This window comes from Taudactylus pleione, unplaced genomic scaffold (assembly GCF_031769625.1).
Source record: "Taudactylus pleione unplaced genomic scaffold, aTauple2 ptg000329l, whole genome shotgun sequence".
Classification (NCBI taxonomy): domain Eukaryota; kingdom Metazoa; phylum Chordata; class Amphibia; order Anura; family Myobatrachidae; genus Taudactylus; species Taudactylus pleione.
Genome location: NW_028284730.1, coordinates 5,368,400 through 5,389,144, shown reverse-complemented (window position 1 = coordinate 5,389,144; position 20,745 = coordinate 5,368,400). Strand labels below are relative to the sequence as shown.

Here is a 20,745-nt window from a genome sequence, read left to right as displayed (position 1 = left end):
CTGCCCGACTGGCAGCAGATACATTGGCCGATCAATTGATTGGCCAATATATCTGTCAATGTGTACCCAGCTTTAGGCTGTGGGAGGGGAGGATTAGGCTTAGGCTGTGGGAGGGGAGGTTTAGGGTTAGGCTGTGGGAGGGGAGGGTTAGATTTAAGCTGCGGTACGGGAGGGTTAGGGGGAGGGTTAGGCACTAGGGGACGGGTTAGGGTTGGGGAATAGAGGGAGGGTTAGGGTTATGCACTAGGGGGATGGTTAGGCACTAGAGGGAGGGTTAGGGTTGGGCACTAGAGGGAGGGTAAGGGTTATGCAGTAGGGGGAGGGTTTGTATTATCTACATCTGCATTGCAGTTTATGCTGTACAAGTACAGTATAATCAAAAATTCTTATTGTATGAAATATGAGATTAGACTATGGGTCTGATTCAGAGGTATACGTAAACCCAATGCTTATCACACAACTCTGGTGTTTAATGATTGGCGCATGGGTACAATCTGTAGGGCACATGTGCCGATCACTGACTGTGATCACAGTCCCCCCTAAGCAGCAGCATGAATGACAGGGGTGGCGCTGCCTTTTTTTCCAGAAAACCAATGTTGATCCAATCTTGCATTTTCAGATGCAGGCATCGGATCTGAGATGCTGGCAGGAGGTGTCTTTCTCCTGCATTAGCATATTTTTGCACAGGGATTCATCTCCGAATCCGGCCCATAGTAACAAGACCCATTAGAATTCCCTACTTCATTTAGTGACTGCACTAATATAGAATCCATGAATTGATATAAGGAGCCATGTGGATGTGCAGTGTTTGTGGCCAGGTGGGAGATTACACGGACTGTAAACATCGCAACAAATTTTGCCGATATTGATGTGGCTGCATTTGTGTTGAAATCACCCACAAAACAGCCTTTGGAGACCATATCAGTCAGGCATGAGGAGAGGATTAAGGTGGGGTTGGTGGTAAGTGAAGTGTTCAGATCTGCAATTGGATGTTGGGTGCGTGGTGAGATTAGGTGCAGCTCAAACTGTCAGAGGCAGTCATGTCACTGCACAATGGCATTCCTGTCTGGGGATAGCAGCAAGAGCACAGGCATGTCATTAATATGTATTTCTGTTTAACCCACGTGCAAATCCATGGCACCTCTGCCACAGCAGAATCTGTCACACGGAGAATAGGAGTTGTTAACTGTCGCTTGTCTCGTCAGGTGTGTTCCCAGATAAAGCCAGCTTTTCTCTACATGCCATCCTGATTGATCATTACTTGCGTGGAGGCTGGTACCCTACTGGCGGTGCCAGCGAAATCACATACCACCTGGTGCCCACAATCGTTAAGGCCGGAGGAGCTGTTCTGTCTAAAGCAACAGTAGAGAAGATCCTGGTGAACAGCGACAGAAGAGCATGTGGTAAGAGGGGCAAATGGATGCCGACTTGTGTTCTGTATCCAAATACATGGATATGTCCCAATGTAAATGGAATTATCATCTATTTCAGTTTCATTATCTGGGTGCACTGTAGTGTTAGCGGCATCATTTGGAGCAGCACTTGGTTATAGACAGCAATAGCACCCTTTGTTAGATGCATGTGAGTCCATGTTGCTGAATGGGTGTATATTATAAAGCAGTTAAATCTCGTTTAGCGATCTGGATAATGAATATTATATGTTTTATACTTTCATGTCTGGTGAATCGTTAAACAAACTGTACAGGACCCTGCTCCTGGTATTTGATGGGTCTGTAGACCCCCCAACGTAATATACAGCTCTCTGGTCTCCTTAATACATACATGTATGTACAGCCATGGCCAAATCTTTTCAGAATGACACAAGTATTGGTTTTCACAAAGTTTGCTGCTTCAGTGTTTTTAGACCTTTTTGTCAGATGTTACTATGTTATACTGAAGTAACATTACAAGCATTTCATAAGTGTCAAAGGCTTTTATTGACAATTCCATTACGTTTATGCAAAGAGTCAATATTTGCAGTGTTGATCCTTCTTTTTCAAGACCTCTGCAATTCGTCCTGGCATGCTGTCAATCAACTTCTGGGCCACATACTGACTGATGGCCGCCCATTCTTGCCTAATCACTGCTTGGAGTTTGTCAGAATTTGTGGGTTTTTGTTTGTCCACCCGCCTCTTGAGGATTGACCACAAGTTCTCAATGGGATTAAGGTCTGGGGAGTTTCCTGGCCATGGACCCAAAATGTTGATGTTTTGTTCCCCGAGCCACTTAGTTATCACTTTTGCCTTATGGCAAGGTGCTCCATCATGCTGGAAAAGGCATTGTTCATCACCAAACTGTTCTTGGATGGTTGGGAGACGTTGCTCTTGGAGGATGTTTTGGTACCATTCTTTATTCATGGCTGTGTTCTTAGGCAAAATTGTGAGTGAGCCCACTCCCTTGGCTGAGAAGCAACTACACAAATGAATGGTCTCAGGATGCTTTACTGTTGGCATGACACAGGACTGATGGTAGCGCTCACCTTTCCTTCTACAGTAAGCATTTTTCCAGTCCTCAGCAGTCCAATCCCTGTACCTTTTGCAGAATATCAGTCTGTCCCTGATGTTTTTCCTGGAGAAAAGTGGCTTCTTTGCTGCCCTTCTTGACACCAGGCCATCCTCCAAAAGTCTTCGTCCTGTGCCATGCCAACAGTAAAGCATTAGGAACGCAAGCCTGCAGACTCGTCTGTTCCGGTCACGTGTAAGCTAGGAGCATGCTCTCTGAATAACCAAGCTATATTCAATGTGGCATGTTTGTATACGTGTTGGGAGTGTTAGGAGTTTTATAAATTTGGATGATGAACACCTTTATTTACATTTGTTGTTCATGTCCTTCAAGAAAAACAACACAAACAAAACTATTCAATCCAAAGTAATACAAATCCTTAAAACAGCAATTGGCCATCTAAATGCAGATAAAAATGGCATTAATGTACACAGAACTTGCGTCTAACCGTATGCTCCTGAAGTCTATGGCTGTTTATAAACTTCTATACCAGAAGGCACCAGTCTACCGGTGGACTTTTATAAACACTCAGATATGACAGAAAACACACACACGTTGCTATCTCTGTTTCTTCCTTGCTGTTAGGAATGTTTTATTAGTACATGTTCACTAGACTACAAGTAGATCTCTCTAAAATAGAGTGCATGGCAGTTAGTAGGGCAGAGTACAATTTATTGACATCAGGGCAGCACAGATGGTGTAATGGTTAGTGTTACTGCCTCACAGCAATGAGGTCATGGGTTCAATTCCCACCATGGCCCTAAATGTGTGGAGTTTGTATATTCTCCCTGTGCTTGCGTGGGTTTCCTCCGGGTACTCCGGTTTCCTCCCACACTCCAAAAATATACTGGTAGGTTATTTTTTGTGGAAACCATGTGGTAGGGAATATAGATTGTAAGCTCTACAGACAGGGACTGATGTGAGTGGCCAAATATTCTCTGTAAACCACTGCGGAATATGTGTGTGCTATATAAATAACTGGTAATAAATATTGACTTGCAGTCCTCTAGGTAACAACATGACCGTGTAAAGTCTGCCAGCTTCCCTTTGAAAAGAAACTGACATAAGAGCTACTGTACATGCAGAGATGTGCACTAATGCCGCCGCCGCAGCTGAGATTTTGTACTCAGCGAATGTGCGAAAATATGCAAATGGTGATTTGCAGTGAGACGCCTAACTGCAGCTTTGCAAATCCAACCGACTGCGTACAAAGATGCAGCATCAATCTCAGATCAGTCCATAATTTGCCTTCTTAGTAGCCCTATGGTCACGCAGAATGGCCGCGGGAACGGAGATGCCACAGCAATTTTTACTGCATACAGGATTGCAGTCGCTGGCAGAGACAAGCCCTGAAATGGTGGCGACACGCCTGAGTTTGAGTCACCACCTCCCCGTTGCCGCCCACAAACAGTCCCTGCCTTTCACTGACTTTGCGAATAAATCCTCACTGCGCACAACATATATGTATTGAAACATGAAGTATGCGCAGTGCGATTAAGATGCTTGAGCAGCCAACCTATAATCGCTCAACTGCACAAACATCGGCTTTGCGTCCATCTCTGACTGTGGCGCTGAGTCTCTTATCTTTTATTGTAGGACAAACTCATGGTTGTGATTCCAGGTAAGACTGAGCAGTCTATTTTGTCTTCAGACTTTAGGGGAGATGTATCAAGCCTTGGAGAATGATAAATGGGAGAAGTTGCCCAAAGCAACCAATCAACTTCTGCCATTTCATAGACTGTGCTAGATAAATGACAGAAGCTGATTGGTTGCTTTGGGCAACTTCTCCAATTTACCTCTCTCCAAAGTTTGATACGTCTCCTCTTTTCTGTTTGAAACATTTTGAGGACTATTTGTATATTTGCAATATATATCCCCCAAAACACAAATTTTTTGGGGTACCCACAAATGATAAGTATCCCCTGAATGTATGTACGGGGGACTGCAGGAAATATCGGAAATATGTGCTGCAACCTCCCGTTTTTGCTTTCAAAAGCAGCCCCTATATGTTTCTATGAGGGCTGCTTTTTTGCCAAATTTACCAAGCTGATGTTGGCATTCGCCATTGTAACCTATGGGCTACACTTCGCAAAAAGTACCGGGAGAGGGATCCGTAGGCACTCGCCACTCGCGCATATGTATTCAGCAGACCACGCATGGGCAGCAGTGCACACGGCTCCCGAGGTAGAAGTCCTCACTTCACTTCTAATCGCTGCAGGAATGAGCCCCTGTCCCTGGCGGAGTTTCATGCATCCAGGCAAAATCTTAATTTCTTTTTGCCGCAAATAGCGCCTAACAGAAATGACCTCTTTGGATTTTAATTGCACATAAAGGTAATTATGATATTAATATTTTTCATATGAGTGCTACGGCTGTGAGGAGATTAGATCTGTCATCTGGTAATCTGTTAATCAGAAACGTACGTTACTGGAACTTATACGCATACGCCGTGATTCATGACAGTTGCTCGTTTCCGGTATCCTTGCAGGTGTTGTAGTAAAAGGGAAAGGTATGGATCCTGTCAATATTTTCGCTCCCATTGTGATTTCTGATGCTGGGATCTTTAACACATACGAGAAGCTTCTCCCTCCTGAGGTGAAGGTCCTGCCAGGTACGTGGAATCCAGAGATGTGCTGTCACTGTCACCTATTACATTAGACAAGCCCTGGTAGTTTTGGTTACTTTAAACAAGGTGCTCATTTTTGAGCCTTTGGTCACACGCTAATATATTTTGTGGACAACAATAGCAGGTAATGGATAAAAGTAACTTTCGAGGAGCATAAAACTACAATAAAAATATTGGCCCTCATTCAGAGCCACTCGCTATTTGCGGTCGTTCGTTCTAAAACAAGGGGTGGCTATTCAAATGAACCGTTCGCTGTTTGCAGTCTGTTCACGCCTCTAGGTCTGAACGAGCGATCAAAACTTGCGTTCGTTTTTTGGAAAAATACGCCCCCTGGCCGCTCGCATCCTACGTCATGTCCGCTATTTATTAGATTAATCGAGTACATCAACCAGGGTATGAACTGCTCGCTATTCTTGTGGTTGGTTTTTGCTACCACAATTTTGCGAGCAGTTCTGGCTATAAAATAACCCAGTGACGTGGTCAATGACGTTGCTGTTTTAACTATGCACACCCATAAAACGCCCGTTTTGACCTTTAAGCACGCCTGCGATCGGATCTCCACTCCCCGTTTTCAAGCACCTTCCCCTGTTACCACCCACATATGCCTCTTTCTGTCACTCAAATTATCAGGCATTCGCTATTTTGCGAGCACATGAATTTCGGCCGCACTGAGTGGTTCGCGCATGCGTATTACGATCCATACGCATGCGCAGTTGGGCAAACATCGCTCGGAGCGAACGAGCAGCCACTTGCGTCCGGCTCTGACTCAGGGCCATAATTTTCTTACAGCCCATATAATAAATGCATCTAGGATTTAGTTGTGTTTTAGAGAAAGCAGTGTCAGGGGATGTGACCGCCATTGCACCCTTCCTCCATATTCCACCATCACATCTTACTTTCCGTTTTCCATTTGTATTCTGGTTTAACTCTTTATTCTCCCAAACAGCGATCCAGTCTCAGCTGGGCATGATGCGCCATGGAAGAGGGGGTTTCAGTCTCTTCATTGGCCTTAAGGGCACAAAGGAAGAACTCCAGCTTCCTGCCAGTAATTACATCTACATCCAAGACACAGACCTGAAGAAAATGTACGTACCAGCTTCTTACCTACCCTTCTACGCCTTGGGGTATAACCAGAAAGTACACACTTCTGGCCATTACATGTGCGAGAATTAGGACTGTCTTTCTATATGTTCTAATACAAATAATGGACGCATTTCAGCAGCAAGAGGGAGCTGACACCTGAGCTGACACCTAGGGCCACTAACATTCTCCAGTATGATGCTTATTATGCCTTTCGGCTGAAGGAGGCTGCTTAAGAGACCACTAAACCTGAAACGCAAACTGTTTACATCTGATTTACTCATTAGATATAGATATTGCTCATTGCTAAATTCTTTTATGTATCACAAGGGAGAAGGATAGAAAAGAACTCTGTTTTGTGAGCACTCAATTTATGTACTATAAGGATTTAAAAATTAACTTTTAATAGGTAATTAATCTATCAGATAAAATCATTACACCAGAACAACTATCTTTACTTAAAAAAGGCCTTACCTTTTCTCCCAATATCAGTTTCGATCGCTTTTCTTGGGAAAAAGATTTACATTTATTTGGGAGAAAGCTATTGCTGACCAAATTTTTCTCCAATCAGGAGAGAATGAAGGTTAGCAATAAAATCATTCCATCTGTTGAACATCATGAATCCATGTCTCTTTCAGATGAAGGAGGAACAGTAATGCTAAATACAGATCTAGATTTAGAAGCATTGGACATTTTGGAGGAGCTAGAGGGAAGCTCTACTCCTATACAAACAATAACCACCATCAGGCCAAGACCTATTTGTAGACGTAAATCTACTTTTTTTCCGCAGGAAAATACCTGTGCTCCTGTTCAAGTATTCATGGATTTGGTCTCTAGGGACATGGATAAGCTGCTAAAAACTATGCCACACCAGTATCAGTTGAGTCAAAATATCTCACAATCTGAAAAAATAGCATTGAAACAAATACAGAAATGGGACAATGTAATAATTAAACCTTCAGATAAGGGAGGAAATGTTGTTATATGGCCTAGGAACATGTATGAAAAAGAAGTTTTGAGACAACTGCAAGACACTTCCTGCTATAAACTATTAATGTTTGATCCCACAGATAGATTTTTGACTCTATATAATAGAATGATTACTGAAGCATCACATGAAGGAATTATAACCAAAGAAGAATCGGACTTCCTACAGGTGAAGAATCCCAAAATACCCACTTTTTATGCACTTCCCAAAGTGCATAAAAATATTACCAATCCTCCGGGGAGACCTATTGTCTCTGGAATAGGGAGTCTCACGGAGCAAGGAAGTCAATTTGTGGATCTGCATCTGAGAGATCATGTAACATCTTTATCATCATATCTTAAGGACACGAGAGAAGTCCTTCAAAAGATACATGGGGTTAAATTGGAGAGTCATCACCTCTTGATTTCTATAGATGTAGAGTCACTTTATACCTCCATTAGACACGAGGACGGTTTAAGAGCAGCAAAATACTTCCTTGACATGGCTGGAATAAGTGATTTTAACAACTTCATCATAGACCTCCTATCATTTATCCTCCATAAAAACTACTTCACATTCCAAGGCAAGTTTTACAAACGAGGGGCACAGCCATGGGTTCAACCTGTGCACCCACATACGCCAACCTTTTTTTAGGCTGGTGGGAATGTGAGGTTGTTTTTTCAGAAATACATGACGAATACACGCAATATGTCGTACAGTGGTTACGATACATAGACAATGTTTTTGTCATTTGGAGTGGAGGAGAACAAGTTTTCTTAGAATTTATGGAAACCCTAAATGCCAATCAACTTAATTTGAAGTTTACTTGGGAGATGAGTAGGGAGAGTATTCCATTCCTTGACTTAAAAATATGTAAAGAGATCACTGGAGAGATTACCACCAATTTATATAGAAAATCTACAGCTACTAACAGTCTCTTACATGAGAAGAGCTGTCATTTTCCTCCCACAATCTCAAATTTGCCTAAAGGAGAATTTCTCCGTCTTCGGCGGAATTGTTCAAATGAGGTTGATTTTGACTTACAATGTAAAGATCTATCCCTGAGACTAAAGAATAGGGGGTATAGCAATCGTTCCATCAAAAGGGCAAGATATGCAATCAAAAACATTGATAGAGAAACCCTTGTTTTCCCAAAACCAAAGAACAAAGAGGAAGGTAAAATCATTAGATTTGTGGGAGACTATTGTAGGGAATGGAAAGAACTTCAAAATATTTTACAACGACATTGGTCCATTCTTTTTTTGGATACAGATCTAAGAACCCACCTGAAGGCAAAAGTACCTATGAGTTGGAGGAGGGCCAAGAATTTGGGAGACCTCCTCACTCATAGTCATTATGAAACATGTCCCAAAAGGAAACCACTGATGGAAGGAACTTATCCCTGTGGTGGCTGTAAAGCGTGTGACTTTATTAAGAAAACCAATAAAGTACAAGATAAATATGGCAAAGAGATTACAATACGACAGTTTTTCAACTGTAACACCGTTGGTGTCATTTATTGTTTAACCTGCCAATGTGGGTATAAATATGTGGGCATGACCACTCGAGCTTTCAAGATTAGGATCTTTGAGCACACAAGTAACATCCGAAATGCTAGGTCTGATATAACTAAAATGAAAAAACTTACCTCAGTAGCGAGGCACTTTCTCCAGAAACATCAAAGCAATCCAGGACAATTGAGAGCAATTTGTTTAGAAAAAATACAAATGGGTATCAGAAGAGGGGATCTGGGTACCGCATTACTTCGGAAAGAAACAGAATGGATTTTCAGGCTTGGAACTCTCATTCCCTGTGGATTAAATGAATATAATAGCTACAGTCCCTTCCTCTAAATCCTCCATCTTTGTGGATTCTTCTCATTCTTTTTTTCCCCTTTTTATGCCTTTTATTCCAAATTTGCCTCCATACCTTGAAGAGTACACTTATCTATATGATTATAGCCACCTTGTATCTAATCTCTCCTTTTCCTTTATTCTAGACAAGAGATATGTGTATATACATACATATATATATATGTAGAGATATATATGTATACATCCACCAGTTTTCAAATTATTTTATTTCCTTATTAAAAGCATTCTTCTGAATTACAACACTTATTCAATGTCACTCCGTTGACTATGCATACAAATCAACTACTTTAGCTTCTACAAGATGCACATAGAGATATGTTTTTTTTAGTCATTTTATATGTTCCTTAAGAACATCTATATATATTTTTTACACTTTTTATTCACTCTTAGTTTAATATAATTTTTTACACTAGTACAACCAATTTTTTTACGTTCACTTTACACTTAGACTTTAGACAATTTATTTTATATTTTTCACAATACATATCATAATCACAACCGTAATATATTCACACATTTTTGTAAATTATGCAATTAGTCACTTCTTGTACACACACTATAGATGAATATGTCATCCTTCACACCTTTAATTTTATTATGCATTATCTTTCACTTCAGCACATCACACACTCAGGTGTTATCATTTTTATAATTTCTTATATATAGAATCTATAAGTGTATCATATTTTTGTGATATATCAGTAATGCTTATTAAATTTGAGTAATTAAGATGCTATGTCAGCTATATGACCAATTAGGGTCCTAGTATTATTTACTATATATTATATATTTCCTTTTTTAATTGATTCTTTTAGTAGAATCGTTTCTTGAGGAAGTATTAACTGTAATCTTTCTGTTTTCTTCCCCCTTTTTCTTTCCCCCTCTTCTTTTCCCCTTTTTTCTTTTTCTTCTTTTTTGAATCTCCTGTATATAAACAATTTTTTCCCCCAAAATTTTTTTCTAACATTATAACATTGCTATTTTCTTTCACTATAGTTGAAATCATATTAAAACAGAATTTCTTTACTATTTCATCTTTTTCTGGTCATCATTAGATTGTCAATAATACTTATGTATATCAGGATAATTTTTTGCAATTATTTCTGATTTATTCCGTTTCTTTCTATTAAGTATGAATATACCTATTTATAAGCACAGGCAATTAATTTTACTATAGCGACATGGCTGAAGTGGTTGTAAACCTAATTAGTTTTGGCCACACTTCACGTGTCTGATAGATCGCAATAAGACAGCTGAGTTTTTCAGTCTTCCATTGGCAGACTTAGCTGACACTCAGAACCTGGGAGTAGATGATTGGTCTCCTCCCCGTTATTATCCAGAGCGACCGGTGACCCTGCTCTACACCATTCCCCCGTGATCAAGCCAGATCGTCGAAACGCGCGTCGGCAGCAGCAGTAGCAGCGGCAAGGGCTCCTGTGACTGCGCAGCACGGAGACCCTGACTTCAAAGTCTGTATATACCACTTTTTGTATTTGTCATATTAAGTGTGCGGATCTATCAGGGTTAGACAGCACTATTCTGTTTACTTGCTGTATGTCCCTGAACAGTAAATATGTTATATCCAATTAGGTTATTTTTTGCTTATTCTCTACTAACGGAGCTGGTTTATTGATACTACTAAGCAGGTCCATGTTTTCTGGTACAAACATTTTTGCTGAATATACCAATATTACAACAGGCATCTGCTGTAAATGTGACTTTATGTTACATACTGGGATTTGTCATTAGGAAAAATCCTTGGGCAAGAATCCTTGTAACAATACTTAAAAATGCAGCAAGGCAATATATGATATAATATATGGTATATAAAAAATGAGACAGATCCTTTATAACACAAGCTACAGGGTCTCATTCATTTCCTTATTCAGAATCCACTTGGATATTTATTTTGCCATTTTTCTCTAAAAACTGATATGTATCAGTCTGTTTTCTGATATATGTAACTATTTAGACTCAAACTTGGAAACAAACTATTTTCTATTATTCTAAATAATCAGTTGTAGGGATATTCAATTTACTTCACTATATAAGCATAGATGGATGTTATTATGTGATATAGGTGGATTGTGCTTTATATGCATTCTGGACTTCATTGTCTGTCCCTCTATTAACTGCTGACTACCTCAGGATCAGTAATTCTCTCATTGTGGGTCCAATGCTTAATTAGTAAGACCCACAACAGCAGAAACGAACATCTGAGAAAAATCACTGTTACTCTGTTGTTTCTATGGGCAACCTGTTATTTATGGTCACTCACTCCTCATAGAAGGACTTAGTTCCGGGTGAGGAGTAGCAGAATCACGAATTTACGGCTTCTATACCCTGATTATCCTTACACTTTATTTTCATTTATATACAGTATAATTTAGACAAATGTATTGAAGTCTATGATATGTATTGATGCTTTTGAAAATTATAAAATTTACTGTGCAATATTTCGCCATTATTACAAAAGTAGGGGAATATCTTTTTTTGTACGTTTTTTCTAATCTTCAGTGTATGTTTGTTTTTGAATGTATATAATAAATCTTTTTAGAATAGCATTGAAGTATATTTCTCAGATACGTTAATAGGGATACATCCAAGCGTACTCAGTGAGATGGAATGATGCATTGCAATTGTCATTGTCTAACTATCTAAGTTTTTTCCTGTTGAACTTTCTTGTCGTTTTAATATTATCTATTAAAAGTTAATTTTTAAATCCTTATAGTACATAAATTGAGTGCTCACAAAACAGAGTTCTTTTCTATCCTTCTCCCTTGTGATCCATATATCATAACTCTAGTGAGCACCTCCGTTGCCTTAATAAACATCCACAATTAATTGAATATATGATAGGAATAACGGTTTGTTACAACTATATATAATAATCGGTCAGTGCGACGATCTTTCCCCTTCCCCTTTTCCTTAAGTAAAGACAAATTCTTTTATGTGTAATGGATGAAATGTATTCTTGTTCTATACAGGGAGAAAAAGTTTTTTGATGCCTCTGCAGATGATGCCCCGAATCATGTTCCGATGCTGTATATCTCCTCTCCTTCTGCAAAAGATCCCACCCATGAGGAGCGGTGCCCAGGTAAGCCTATTGAGGGATGCTTATGATACTCACAATCTGTAATCTGCGCGTTTCGCTGAAAATACACTGGGCCTGATTATGAGTCACACTTATGCCTACCTCATGTGCATGCCCCAAGTCCTTCCCACTGCGTATGCTACACTGTGCGCGAACCAGCCGATGCGATCGGAACTACGATCGCAGTGGCGATGCAGACCGATCGCAGAGTGATTGACAGGAAGTGCCGTTTGTGGGTGGTGACGGGGGGATGGTCGGGCGAACACAGGCATGCCAGTGCGTTTCAACGGTGTTGCAGGGGCGTGCATAAATTATGCACTGCGATACGATACGCAGCCACCCCCCCAGTGTGTCAGGGGGGGTGGAACAGGGCCGCGCCATCTTCTTTATTTTTTTTTTTATGTTCTTTTAAAAACAGAAGCAGGTATCACGGATCTTCCAGATCCAAACCTGCATCTGTGTGCTGCTACCTCCCCCGGGTCCTAACGCCTGCACCACTGCCGTCCGCACTGCCGCCCGTACCGCCGCCGCTAAGGCCTGCTAACATCCCCGGGTCCCGGCCGCAGCTAACGCCCGCTACCCCCCCAGGCCTTTCCCCCGGATCCCGCTGCAGCTAATGGCCACTTCTTTTCCCCGAGCCCACCACCGCTAAAGCCCGCAAACGACGGCCATCTTTTTGCACCCAAGTGAAGCCACAGTGTCAGTACACCTGCTGGAGGCTCCTACTGAGGCTGCGCAACAAGTTGAAATTTCCTATCTCTGCAATGGCGCATTCTTGAGGTAATAGTTTAAAAACTGTAACATTCTAATTTACCTGAACCCCAAAAGTACGTACCCTGGCCAATAGCTACCTAATAAAACAAACCCCAAGTCTAAATTCGCCCCCTACTCTGAGTTATGCCTTCCCAAAAATCCCCCATAGAGAACAGCAGAAAAGTGGTCTTAATTGAGAATGTCAGAAAAAACTGACAGTTGGAACTTTAGATTACTCCCAAATCCTAAATTTTTATGTTTTTGCCTTGAAATTTGGCATGCAGCACCGAGAGACAGTTCTACCCGCCCGTGCCAAATTTCAGCTCAGTACCTCCAACAGCTTTTGAGGTGTAGCCCCTTAAACACCATGCCCCCCCTCTGGAATTCTCTATGGGAGAATTGCAGTGTTTTAGATGCAGCCTTAATATAAATGTACTATATCATTGACTGAATTTTGGTTAATGCCAGCTCATGCTGTACTGCTAGAATTAAACATTAACACATAGCCACGGTCTTTGATTCCATTTGGCCTTGTCTGCTTCTCATATGGAAAACCTGTGCAACTCCTTTCCCAGGGAAGTCCACCCTGACTGCTCTCACCTTCGCCTCCTACGAGTGGTTTGAGGAGTGGGTGAACAAGAAGGTGCAGAAACGAGGACTAGACTATGAGAGTGTGAAGAATACATTTGCTGAGGCCATGCTGGAGACCACCATACAGATCTTCCCTCAGATCAAGGACAAGGTGAGTGGGACAAAGCCAGGGGAAAAATAACAAAATGCTGGTTATTAAGTAAGGGCTAAATTGATGGATAAGGAAAACTGATACGATATGGCCAGGTCATCTCTATGTCCACCAGCCAATGAGAAAACCTTGTCTGTCTCTGTCTTTGTGGGCTGAGGTTATATTTATGAGTAGTTTCTTTTTTTCCAACAATGTCAAAAGTTTGGCATCTCCTTTTTAATTTCCATATGTTTTCTATTAGTCCTGGGATTTGGACCCACAAATAGAAATGTGAGATTACTGCTTTGGGTGTTGCTCTTGGAATGATCTCTGATCTCTGTACATCGCAGATTGATTGCTACACCAGCGGATCCCCCATCACTAACAATCACTACCTTGGTGCTCCACGAGGAGAGTTCTACGGGGCAGAGCATGATATTGCCCGGATGAGTCCTGAAACTGTAACGACCATGAGAGCTAAAACCCCCATCAAGGGACTCTACCTGACAGGTGAGTTGTGGGGATACTTGTGGCTTTCCTGTCGCACTGACTCAAAACTGAAGGTTTAAGGTGGCTGTCCAACGTCTGGTAACCAATTTATTGTCTTGTACCTCTTGCCACCTTTATTTTATAACCTTCAACCATGTATTTATATCAGCAGTTACCTATTTTATACACTTGGATATGACTGTGTTCTGCATGCTCCCTGCACTAGGGGCCTGAGATGGATGCAGTTAGCATCGCTGTTGTGCATCACTGGACAGAGAAGGGGGGAGGGGAGGCAGTATGTAGCGGGAGAAGGAGCCGCAGAATGGAGCAGAGGCAGCAGCTGCACAGACCAGGAGGGGAGACAGAACAATGCGGAGACTGTGGGGCCGGGCTGACTGCGGCTGCGCCCTTCCAGGCTACTGCGCTCCAGGTGATTTCCCTATCAGCCCACCCCTTGAGCCACTCCTGATAGTCCAATTGATCTCCACTGCTAAAATCAGATGGTAGATGTATTGGTGATGGTGTAATATGAATCACTATATGCCACCGTCATTAAAATACCACCTAAGGGTAGGAATTCACATTTCCTCACAGTTAATTTGATCCTGGATAAAGTGAATTATTACATGCTTCAAATTATATTTTTAAGAAAAACACTGATTTCTAGAGGTCAGAAAGACCCGTGTGTCGGATGGCTGTTGGCTGGCAGTAAAGTAAACAGGAGCACCTCCTAACAGATGGTGCTGGCGAGGTGACTGCAGCTGTGCCCACAGGCCACAGCACCCCGGGCAATAACCCTGCTGGCCCGCCACCCCTGAATGTCCTGCAGGGCCGTGGGCAGAACTTCGTGGGCCCTCATAACATTTTAAAGGAGCCCCTGCCCAATACTATTAGAGAGACGCCTCTCTCCACAGCAGTTGTTCATTTTTATGCCTCATAGTAGTGCCCTAGTTAATATTATAGCCCATAGTAGTACCACCAGTTCATATTATGCCACATCATAGTGACCCCGCTTCATATTATGCCACATTGTAGTGGCCTCACTTCATATTATGCAACATCGTTGTGCCCCCAGTTCATAGTGCACATTACAGGGCCCGCAGTTCACATTATGCCACATTACAGTGACCCCAGTTGATATTTTTACACCTTACACTGCCCCAGTTAACATTGTGCCACATTGCAGTGCCTAGGTCATATGGGTGAAATGTACCCAGCACTAATGGTGCGGAAAACAATGCATTACCAGCACTCACGGGGTGGTTTTTGTGCTTATGAATGATACATTCAAGTTATGTTAGAAATCTCCTTTTTCATTAAAGCAATTCAAAAGTAACTGGTCTGTACTGAGAAGAAATCCTCGCTCCATAGACTGCCATGGCATTGGTTTATATATGAAATGTATCAAGATTGCTTAATGAAATGTAATTGTACCTTTAACAAACCAGCTAACGCCATTATGAGAAGGCTCTAGCTGTCAATCACAGCGCGTCACACCCATCAGCCACAGCAGATTCCTTTTCTGTCAGAGGTCTGTGTCGGTCTATGCGCATGTCCCTCTGTGTTACTGGGTAGGCACAAGCTTTTATACTAACGGTTAGTTATTGTTTGTTTGCTGGGACAGCAAACAAAATTTCCCTGGCAAGTTCTATTTAATCATATGGGCGCAATTTTTGGTGGCACGGTCGCGATCAGCTTCTATGCTAGTCGGGAAAGATTGTATGGTTTTTTTTTTGCAATCTGAGACATTTCCCCCTCCATGAGGGATCCTATGGTCCAGCACAGCATCCTCCTTCCTCCTACCACTTTACACAACACCGCTATATGTGGAGATTGGTCACCAGTTACTAGAGATGTGCGGTTCGGTTCTCCAGAAATCCGAATCCACAGGAATTTTGTAAATCCGAGTCGCGCTTCCAATCTCCTGAAGAGATCCGGGTAAATCCGGGTCGCAGTTCTGATCTTTTTGCGGTTTGGAATTCGGATCTTAAATCCGGATTTCGGGTTTTGGATTGCATAAATGACATGATTTTAACTGTTTTTAAAACTTTTTATATATTTTTTATTTTAAAAATCCAGATCCAAAACACTTGAGGGTGGTTTGCAAAACCAAATCCAGATCCAAAACCTTGAAGGAGATACGGATCCAAAACCAAAACACAGGGGTCGGCGCACACCCCTACCAGTTACACAGTGATGCATTCCTCTCAGATGTCAAACTTTAAAATATGATTTAAGTCCTTTCTATTTGTCAGATACTGTTCCTATGATTGGTGATCCACAGAGCTGTTGATGGGCAGGCTCAGGCCTTTGAGTAGCTGGTCTTGCTGCATATACCTCTTGTCTCAGGACATCACCTTCTGTTTTCTGTTTCAGGTCAAGACATCCTCCTTTGTGGTTTTGTTGGGGCTCTGACCGGATCCCTAATATGTGCATCAGATATCTTGGGACGGAACCTGTTTTTTGACCTCTTGAAACTACGAAGTCGGATTGTGCAGAATAAAGCTAAAAAGTTTGAGTGAACTCCAACCCCCCAGAAGGGACTGTAAGAGAAGCGACCACGGTCATATGCACTGTTGCACATTAAATTAGACTGAGGAGTAGATGTTTCTTTTTTTCCTAATTCTGTTACCGTAAACGTGCCCAGTTGTGATCCCACACTTAATAGGTGTAACCTAAATCCTCTTGGTGGCTCTGGGCTGTAGCCGCCGTGAGTCAGGAAAGCATGTGCTATATTGATGTAAAATCTTGTACCTCCTCTAAGGGATCACCGACCATTCTCCAACGTTGCTAAAAGTCAGCACTTCAGCAAATCTACCAAGAATCATCTGTTTTACTCTGTTTAATCTCAATGACAAATGGTTTGTCCAGATAGGACATTTAAAAACCACATGATATAATACAAGCCAAATAGCTAACAAAAAAAAATCACCGTTTTACAAAGCACTACTGTAGAGAAAAACATTCTTCCATACATAATGTACTGTATTTAAATTAAAATTAGTGTCGCTGACTCGCTGGTATAGTACAAATGTAGTAATATTGCCCTTATATTTTTATAATATGTATAAAGCTTCTTATATTTGTAAATTAATGATAATGTCCACCATTGTTGTAAAATAATAATATATATTGTCAATTGAAGGGGCAAAACCCAGTTCTGAGAGCGAGAAGCAAGAGAGTTTGTAAAAGGGACAAATGTCATCGGCCCTTCATTGGTAGACAACATTAGTGATACTGCTCCAAAAATAAGTGATATATTTACTAAAGAGTGGGTTTATAGTAGTGGTAATCAAATTCTACTTATCATTCATTTAGCACCGTCTAGAAGATAACTAGAATCTAATCGGTTACTATGGGCAACATCTCCACTTCTATAAACCCGCACTTTAGTAAATATACCCCCAAGTGACAATGTAAACTAACCAGTGTTTATTCCTAATCTGATTTGGGGCATATTGCTTAAGTGTATAAAGAAAGGCACTTAGACATGCTAGAGGAGAATAAAGGGTATATTTACCAAAATGCAGATATTTAGAAGTGGAGATGTTGCCCATAACAACCAATCAGATTCTACTAACATTTGTCTAGCACCTTCTAGAAGATAATAGCTAGAATCTGATTGGTTGCTATGGGCAACATCTCCACTTCTAAAAACCTTCTCTTTAGTAAATATGCGCCTAAGAATTTATTTTAAATCTAATTTAATAATTTCTTATTATATCCAACTGAAACATGTGACAACATGACACAATTTAAAGATTAAGGGGACTGGTTACTAAGCAGTGTTATGAGACAGAGTGAAAAATGATAAGGTGCCAGCCAATCAGCTCCCAACTGTCATCTCACAGGCTGTGTTTGAAAAATGTATAGAGGGATGATTAGGTGCGCTGTCAAATAGCAGCCAATCAGAGGTAGTCAGCCTCTAAATAGATATGCAAAAGAGTAAAAAGATTGGCGCTTATTGGGGGAGATGTACGAAGCCCTGAAGCGGTATCAGCGCACGTTATGTGCGCTGATACCGCTTCTCCCCGATGTATTTTCGGGGGTCTGGGCGGTAAATCTACAAGATAGCAGCGCCGAGCGGCAGGGCCATGTACGAACGGTCATACCGCATGACCGTTCGTCCAGTTGTTGCTGTTGTTATCGACAGCTACAGCCTGGCGCTAGCCTATACCCACAGCAGGGACAGCGCTGTCCCTGCTGCGGCGGCTGCCGGCTCCAGGGCTCCACGCGGGGATCTCGCGATACTTGCGAGATCCAGCGCATGCTCAATGTAGCCGGCCGGGACAGAGACACAGCGCATCAGCACTAGGCTGATGCGCTGCTGTCTCTAGCGGGTAGCGCCGGAGGGGGGAGTTAACGCTCCCCCTCTCCGGCCGATGAGATGTTTATACATCTCATCGGTAGTGCTTTCTGCTTCGCCTCGGTAAAGAGGCGAAGCGGGAAGCGTTATAGCGGTACGGTAAGTGCCGCTATAATACATCTACCCCATTATCTAATAATACTTTGAAAATGTAAAAATCAAAAATCCCAAAGAAAATAAATAGATGAGAAGCGGATGTCTAAAAAGACAATATACACATTTATTATAAACAATTATTACATATAAAATTGATTGGTAATAAAAACTCTATTGGGAGCATGAAGTGTGAGTCATATAATTATTCTACTCTATTCTACTCTATGGAAATCCTTGATGGGAAATTGATGAACTATTGATAATGTCCAGGTGAGTAGTCAATATGAAATAGGTATACGTTCAAATACAGCGAATAGTTACCAAATGAAATTCCTTTGGGATGGCAGTCCAATTAGCAGATAACTGCAGAAGCAATAACGATGGTGATGGTCGCAACCATCGGGGCTTGCGACGAGACCCTTGTGGTAGGGTCTCGTCCGTTGCAAGCCCCAGAGAGCTTCTTGTTCTAACAGAGCAGGAAGCTCTTCACTGACATCACCGGTGATGTCAGTGGTGCCTCCCACAAACGGCAGGCGTTCCTTCGGGGCGAGCTGTCGATCAACACAGACAGCCGCCCCTTTTGTAGTGAGTCCCGGAGCTAGAGAGAATCTCTCTCTCACTCCGGGGCTTGCACATACACATGCCGCGCGTGCGCAGTACCCCACCATCGACCCACTTGCGAGCGCGTCTGAATTAGGCCCTCTGTCTCATAACACTGCTTAGTAAATAGACTCCTAAGATCAATCTTATTAAGATGTCATACCTGGGGAATGTCTACCAAATGTTTTCAAATTTATGTCCACAGCTTTACATGTGGCACACTGCATGTAACATTTCCTTCGTTTTAATTCTTGGCATTGTGTGTGTGTGAGCGCTTACATTGCAGAGCATTGTGGGAGAGCTATGTCGCAGATTTTCCAGTGCACCTTTAGGGGCCGAGAAAGAAAATCTGAGATGTTTGTTGCTGTGGAAACGGTTCAAACAACTGGCAATTTTTGCGGCTATCGCAAACAGCTGCACAAAATGAAAAGAGCATAATTTCCTAATTGCGAGAGATGCAATAGTGAGGACGACTCAATCGTCCATCATGTATGGGCGTGCCCACATATTTATCAGTTTTGGGAAGACCTATGGAATATTTTCAAAAGTATTTTGGTGAAAGATCTATCGTTTAGTCCTTGGCTATGTTTGTTATAGAGAAATTATACCTACAGTATACAGATCAACTTATTTATTCAATTTATACTTTTACATGATCCATGGTCGAAAATTGGTGAATACCTGCTATTTCCTTATCGAAAGGGTATGTCCTGCAAGATATGAACAAATATGAGGTTCAAGGCCACAGAGCCCACACACAGTAGGCTAGGTATGGAATACAGATACACTGTACAATAGTAAGACTGTTGTACAATCCTGCAAATTAATTTAGTTTAAAAAATAATAATAATCGTAATGATGTACCGTGATATTCTGTACTGTGATATCATATACTGCCCATTGCTGCCGTGATTAATTATATGCAGGGACACCAAACGGGGCGGGATGTACTAAAAGGAAAAATGCGGTAAAACCCCCAAAAATAGAGTTTTACTACATTCCCCATATGTTCAAAGTCGTTCCGGTAGGTAACTCCGCCTTCAGGCGGCTTTACCCAATAGAAGCCTATGGTCTTCTTATTAGGATGCTCCCCCTTAGGAGGGATCCGATCGGATCCCTCCCATCACCACCCCAGCGCAGACAGGTGGTATGTACCGCATTGCGGATGCAATGCTTAGTACATCTCGTCCAGGATCTGAAGGCTGTGTAAGATACTGATGAAAAAAATATTAGGCAGAGTAAAGCCTGATTAAAGAAAATGTATTAATTAACTGATGAAAAATTCTTTACACGATAGGTAATAAAGCATACATTTTACAGCTAAACGTGTGTTTATTTCTCTTTATATTGTCAGCGTCTTGTTTCCTTACACGTAGAGGAATTTCCTCTCTTATCTCTCAATATAAGGCATTTGTGAAAACAAGGCATTGTTACCCACAGCAACCAATCAGATTCTGTCATTTTTAAAGTACAGTTTTTAAAGTAAAAGCTAACGCCTGATTGGTTACTATGGGAAGGGCCATAACTAGGGTGGTGCGACATATGCCACGGCACAGGGTCCCGCAGGACAGGGGGCG

At 41.7% G+C, this 20,745-nt stretch overlaps 1 protein-coding gene across 2 annotated transcripts in view; it reads left to right on the top strand.

The window, feature by feature from the left end:
• Positions 1 to 20,480, top strand: part of RETSAT (retinol saturase) — a 36,648-nt gene extending 16,168 nt beyond the window's left edge. Inside the window, exons 5-11 of one of the 2 annotated variants that reach the window (XM_088443357.1) lie at positions 1,206 to 1,403; positions 4,991 to 5,113; positions 6,075 to 6,213; positions 12,037 to 12,146; positions 13,472 to 13,638; positions 13,968 to 14,127; positions 16,483 to 20,480. In XM_088443357.1, coding sequence (XP_088299483.1) covers positions 1,206 to 1,403; positions 4,991 to 5,113; positions 6,075 to 6,213; positions 12,037 to 12,146; positions 13,472 to 13,638; positions 13,968 to 14,127; positions 16,483 to 16,628 — 1,043 coding nt within the window. In that variant the 3' untranslated portion in view covers positions 16,629 to 20,480. Of the gene's footprint in view, positions 1 to 1,205; positions 1,404 to 4,990; positions 5,114 to 6,074; positions 6,214 to 12,036; positions 12,147 to 13,471; positions 13,639 to 13,967; positions 14,128 to 14,332; positions 14,493 to 16,482 lie in introns of those variants that run through there. The other variant, XM_088443356.1, reaches the window with a different exon arrangement.
• Positions 20,481 to 20,745: the final 265 nt, after the last annotated feature.